Source organism: Helobdella robusta (genome assembly GCF_000326865.2).
Source record: "Helobdella robusta unplaced genomic scaffold HELROscaffold_3, whole genome shotgun sequence".
NCBI classification, from domain to species: Eukaryota; Metazoa; Annelida; class Clitellata; order Rhynchobdellida; family Glossiphoniidae; genus Helobdella; species Helobdella robusta.
The window spans coordinates 6,598,728-6,606,028 of NW_008704501.1; the positions used below are offsets into that span (position 1 = coordinate 6,598,728).

General features: G+C 31.6%; 1 protein-coding gene across 1 annotated transcript; it reads right to left on the bottom strand.

Annotated features, from left to right (window-relative positions):
• Positions 1 to 5,296: 5,296 nt before the first annotated feature.
• On the bottom strand, positions 5,297 to 7,298 carry HELRODRAFT_161670 (hypothetical protein; the record flags this gene model as incomplete). Its single annotated transcript, XM_009021563.1, has 3 exons — positions 5,297 to 5,386; positions 6,453 to 6,674; positions 7,116 to 7,298. 3 exons carry the CDS (start codon positions 7,296 to 7,298, stop codon positions 5,297 to 5,299), a joined length of 495 nt encoding a protein of 164 aa, XP_009019811.1.
• Positions 7,299 to 7,301: the final 3 nt, after the last annotated feature.

The following is a 7,301-nucleotide window of genomic DNA, read 5'->3' on the forward strand; positions in this document are numbered from 1 at the left end:
ATAATAATAACAATAATAACAACAACAATAATAGTAATAATAATAACAATAATCATAATAATAATCGTATCCGCAGAACTTGTAAGGCAATTCAATCATCTACTTGTACAGTTTATTATTAACAACAATAATAATAATATTAATAATGATAATAATAATGACATGATTATTATTACTATTATTATTATTATTATTATTATTATTATTATTATAATAATTATTATTATTATAGAAGAGGAGAAGAAGAGTGGAAAAAATGATGATGGATGTAAAGTGAGACTTCTGAAAGCGCTCTTCATCCGTTTTCATTGTTGCCTATACACATACATTTGTTTATTCACCGCGCTGCCATCATCATCGTCATTGTTGTCGCTATCATGGCCACCAGCACCACATCATCATGGCCACAATCACCACATTATCATCATCAGGCCACAATCATCACATCATCATCATCATCATCATGGCTACCATCATCATCATCGTCATCACGGTCGTCATGAAAACATGGAAACTATCTAACTAAAAATGTTATAGCTAGATAGAGATAGATAGATACATAGAGAGAGAAACAGAAAGAGAGAGAGAGAGAAAGAAAGAGAAAGGGAGAGAAAAAGAAAGAAAAAAGAAGATAGACAGAAAGAGAAAAAAATAGAAAAAGAAAGAATGAGTGAATGATTGAGCAATTGAAATTTTAACGAGATTTTAATGACAAAATAACGGGTTGATTAAACGCTGCCATGACTCTAAACGAATCATTGAATAGAAAGTGGCTGAGCGAGCGAGAGAATGTAAGAAAGAAGAAACGGATGGCCGAACAAACGAATGAATGAAAAAATAAATGAACGAACGAAGGAATGAATGAATGAATGAATGAATGAATGAATGAACGAAATTAATAAGTAAATGAATAAAAAAAATAAATAAATAAATAAAAAAAATAGATAAATAAAAAAATCACCACCACCACCACAAACAACACCAACAACAACTCCACCAACAACAACAACATTAACAACAACAACAACAACAACAACATTAACAACAACAACAAAACCATCGACAGTGAAAAAAACAAAGAACAAAAAACGTTTTGTGTTTTGTTTCGATTGCAAAACGTGTGCAGATGCCTCAAACGAATATTTTCGTGTGAGAACAAAAATTACAAAAAAATATCGAAATGTACACACCTGTACAGTACACACACACACACACACACACACACAGACATACACACACAAATATCGATATATGTATTCGCATGTATGTATTTTATATGTGTACGTCTTTGTGAGTGTGCGTGTATATATGTAGAGAATGAATGAAAGAAAGACACAAATACACAAATGAAAGAATGAACGAAGGAATGAATGAATCGATGAATGAATGCTAGTACAATGCAGTAGAAGCTTTGAACGAATTAATACATAAACACGTACATAAATATTGTTTTTACATATGTATGTTTGTATTTACATGTATGTTTGCATTTACATGTATGTTTGTATTTACATGTATTTGTATTTACATGTATGTTTGTATTTAAATGTATCTATATGTGTGTTTTGTATATACATGTATGTTTGTGTGTATGTATGCTAATTTCAATTTTTATTTATTAAATTCGTGTATGTATGCTAGTTTCAATTTTTATTTATTAAATTATCCTTTGTTGAATATTTCCGTTTAATTTTGTTTATTCTTTAAAAAATTTTAAATTTCACTTTGAGATGTCTTTTGATTGCTATGCAAAGTTTTTAGTTAAGGTGGTCTATACATACATATGTATCTTGATCTCCGGTGCTTTTGCCGAATAAAATTCTGTTCAAATTCAAATATGTATGTATGTATGTATGTATGTATGTATGTATGTATGTATGTATGTATGTGTGTGTGTGTGTGTGTGTGTATGTGTATGTGTGTATAATGCATCATATCTCAAAGAGTAAACAGAAAAGGATCAAAACAACTTGTGAGTGATGTATAGGATATAATGGAACATTTATAATCTCTACAGACTCTTCGTGTATGTATGTATGTATGTATGTATGTATGTATGTATGTATGTATGTATGTATGCATGCATGTATGTATGTATGCATGTATGTATGTATGTGTGTGTGTGTATGTATGTATGTATGTATGTATGTATGTATGTATGTATGTATGTATGTATGTATGTATGTATGTATGTATGTATGTAGGTAGGTAGGTATCGTTGGCACATATCTAGGTGCCTAAATTAATATGTTTTTTATCAGCATGTTTGCTATCTATTTTCAGCACTAGTTCTATATTTATTGCATTATAAACACACACACACTCGCGCACGCACACACATACACACAGACATACATATACACACGTACCAACACAAACATTATTTATCAAATACTGTTTATCAAACCATGTATGAAGCCGATGGCTCAACTCTATGTCCATTAACATTGCTTATCTACTAATACAACTGCTGCTACTACTACAGCTGCTGCTACTACTACAGCTGCTGCTACTACTACTGCTGCTATTACTACTACTACTACTGCTATTACTATTACTACTGCTAATAATAATAACTCTTAAGCAAATTAAAAGACATTTAAATTAATTAAACAGTTAATATATCAATAATAATAATAATAATAATAATAATAATAATAATAATAATAATAATAATAATAATAATAAACTAAATAAAAATCACATGCAAACTACACACAAACTGCATACAAACCACATAGAAACTATTGATACATTGAAAAAACTACATGCAAAGAGATGCCTACATACAAACCCAAAGCAATTTCAAAACAATTTGCTCATACAATGAAATGAAAAAAAATCGCTCTAAAATAAACTTGCACATACACACACACACACACACACACACACATAGATAAACCTACACACCAACACAAAACATTCACAAACATACAAACTTATATGCATACGTGCACACAACATTTTATACATACAAACATCATACAATACATATATATACACACACATACAAACATCATACAGTTTACACAAACATACAAAAGTTGTATGTAGGCTGGGTGGTGGTACAAGGGGTATAGAAATTGCAAAGGTATTTATTGGACGGTGTTACATGTAAATCATGATGGATCAGAATTAATTTGCCGGCCGCACACCTTATTGCATTTTAATACAAATTATTATTTTTGTTTGGCTCTTTATTATAGGTACTCTTTTACATTTTTTTGTATTTTTCGTATAAAAATTTGTATCACAGTTTGTATATACACATTATACAAATATGCCATTGATAGTCAAACGTTAATTAGAAAGCTAAGAAGTAACATAATTACAAAATATTTAAGTTTAATTATGACCGTTTAAAAATAGCGTATAGATATGCATACAGACACACATACGCAACACACACACGTACATAGTATACACTCACACGTACATAGTACACACACACACACACACACACACACACACACACACAGACCAACCAAACCAGATTTATTGATATTTAGATAGGGAGGAAATATATTGCATTAGCATCAAATGAAAGAAATAAAAGTGAGGCAAGTAAAAAATCTTTCCCATTCATCAAGTCATTCACTGCACAAACTCAGCAGATCCCCGAGGTGATTGATTGTTTCAATACAAAATACCTCTAAACATACCAAACTATACCCACATTTGAGTGGAAAATACCTTATATACTAACTATACCCACATTTCAACCAAATACCAAATACAAAACTGTATACAATTTGATTCATTCCACAATTTAATGTAAAAAAAATTTTAATACAGATTACGACAAATTTCAATACAAAATACCCAAAATGCAAAACTGTACCCACATTTTGATACGGATAACCATGAATAAAAAACTATGCAGCACTTCGATATATAAGGGAACACCTCATGTGCAAAAACATTAGCATCCCATAAACCAACGTGCCGATGGAAAAATTAAAAGGAAGTATAAACAGCATAAATGAACGTTAATCTATAAACATACATACCCATACAAATACAAACAAGTACACATCGAGACAGATAAATACACGTACATAGAAATAAATACATCATCAAGCTAACAACAACAATAACGTGCAAACTTTAAAGTTAAATACAAACTAAACTACAGTAAGCATCATCATCTTCATCCGTAATGTTATACAAATATGAAGATAAACAAACTTAACTAAACTTAGAAATTAATTTTTAATTTATAAATAAATTTATAATATTAAGTAGTTTACCAAAACATACAATAACACGCACACATCCGTACAAGGTACACACACACCACACACACACATACACACACATACAGTATATGTAATTATTCATTTATGTTTTGTATTAAAGAACGAATATTAACATATATACAGATACAAACACTGATTTGCTACTAAGACGTATAAAATACAAATACTGTATAGTATATACACGTAAAGTTACACACTTACAGATGATTACACAGCGCACACAATCACACACACACATGCACACACGCACACACTCAAACAAACACACACGCACACAGATACGTGCAACGCAGTACACACGCATGCACGCACACACAAAACGGAACATCTGTAGAATCCCATGTGTGAAATTTTTCAAATGTTCACCAATCTCTTCAACAAAAACAGACAAGAGAAAATGAAATCAAGAGAAAAAAAGAGTAAGGCAGAGAGGCAAAACAATGTTAAGAATAATAAAAGTAACAGGAAATTGAAAGAAGAACACGAGTGAAACAAATGAAAAAAAATAACGAAAAAAAACATTCCAACATATGGCGCTAGGTAGGCAATAAAAAGGAGAGAAACAGCGGGGACGAAGCACAAAGTCGCTACAACTTATATAAAACAACAACAACAACAGCTTGGCAACATTCAAACAAACTTCATCGAACGAAAGTAGCGAGACATGAAAAATAAAAAAAAAACACAAAAATAACGTGCAGAGCCACACCAAGCCAATGATAACGACAAAATCATCAACAACAAAAACAACGAAATTACTTTAACTACTGCTGTTGTTGTTGCGGCTACTACTACCACTGCAGCTGATGTTAGTAAGCAGCTGCCGCTGCTGTTGCTACTATTACTGCTGCTACTGCTATTGCTGCTACTGCTATTACTATTTTATTTAAATGAGAAAAAGATGAGAAAAAACTTTCCTATTAAAAAAAGCATTCCAATTTCGCTGATAGAATAGCATGCATTTTGAGTTGCCTCTTCTTTAGATATTGCCAGGCCTGTTAAGCCCAGGTTCATTTCATACGCCACACCTTCCACTACTATATTTCAATTCCAGGTACTTTTGTATACGGAATATTTGTTGAGCGTACTACTATAGGTATTTTGCCATGTATTTGTGAGGTGTTTGACTTTGTGTGTGTGTTGTTTGTGTGTGTATGTGTGTGTGCATGCGTGTGTGTGTTCGTACATATTGTTCACAAACATTCAAGCAAGAAAGGGTAAATATTTATCGATAAACATGGCCGTGTTGGAGTCCAATCAGACGATGCATACGACACGGGGGGTGGCTGGAGTTGTAAACAGACGAAGAGGAATTCCCAACACGTCACAACAACCGCAAAATATCACGTGAACAAAACAAAAGAACATAATGCGTGTTATTATTGTTATTGATATTATTATTATTATTATTATTATTATTATTATTATTATTATTATTATTATTAGCTCTCTCTACAGAAGCATCAACAACATTGCATCATGTGATAAACGGGGATTACTTGGCATTCGAAGGCGGTCACTACAACAGCATCAGCAAACACCTCAACCCCGACACCATATATAAATATACCTCCGTATTTATAATTTATTTTAATAATTTAAGAAATGATTGAGAAGAATGGAAAAAAACTATAACCAAAAGCAAGGAGGAGAAGAAAGGAGTGGCAATAAATAACTCAGAACGTGACGTCATGAATGAGTGAGTGAAATAATTTCAGCCGTTTAATTGCTCAGTGGTGAGTGCATTAAAACACGATTATGAACAAACTCACACGGACACGCTTACATACAGACACGCACGCACACACACACACACGGACATGTTTTAACTCTTTCTCTCTCACACACAGGCACACACACTTTTACACACACACAAACACAAATATTTCAACATCATTCAGAGAAATTTATTCTATCTATGTATAAAAATTTTATAATGAAAATGTTTCAAAAAAGCAAATATTATCTTAAATACATAAAGTGATCTAAACTGAATATATCTAAATTAAACATTATCAAAAACCAAATCACAAGCACATAAACAACCGTACGTACACACACACACACACACACACACACACACTATCTAAATATAAATTTGACAGAAACCAAATATTAGACAAGATATACAATCGAATATACATACCTTACAAAACATACAAACAAAAAATAAAAAAAAAGAAAACATCTCACTTTGTTGATCTTGGCATTGTGGTGATTAGTTAGATCCTGTTTGGCCTCCACGTATGATTCGTGTTCTTTGGTGTTTTTCGGGTTGTTGTTCAGGTAGGCATTCACAACTTTCATGAAGACATCATCTTGGTTGTTGTTGATGTTGTTGTTGTTGATGTTGTTGTTGTTGATGTTGTTGTTGTTGTTGATGTTGTTGTTGATGTTGTTGTTCGTTTTATCAGCCTGCTTCAATGGAATAATGTATTGATATTAATAACTGCTATTAATACTAATACACCGAATATTAAAAACTATTTTTGAAAGACCAACAGCAACGTATAAAAAGTCATTAATTAATTAATCAATCAATTAACCAATCAATCAATCAATCAATCAATCAATCAATCAATCAATCAATCAATCAATCAATCAATCAATCAATCAATCAATCAATCATTCAATCAATCATTCAATCAACCAATCATTCGATCAGTCAGTTAGTAAAAATTTATGACCAAACAGTGAACAGTGATAATATTTTTAACAAAATCTAAATTCTAGCAAAAGTTAGTAACGCCAAAGAACTAAAAAAAACACCAACAACATTAATAAAAATAACAATAGTATCAACAAAATAATAATAATAACAACAACAACAATAATAATAATAACAATGATGATAACCTCCAAAACTTTACTGGTGTATTTTTGGCCAGTTTGTCCACCCCTTCCTGTCGTATGTTCAGTTCGCGGTCTGCTAAGCAAGTTTTTCTTGTGATAGACACGTATTAACGATGCAACTGGAGGATGATTTGTCATAGGTAATGCTCTGTTGACGATGTTGTTGTTGTTGATGTTGTTGTTCATGTT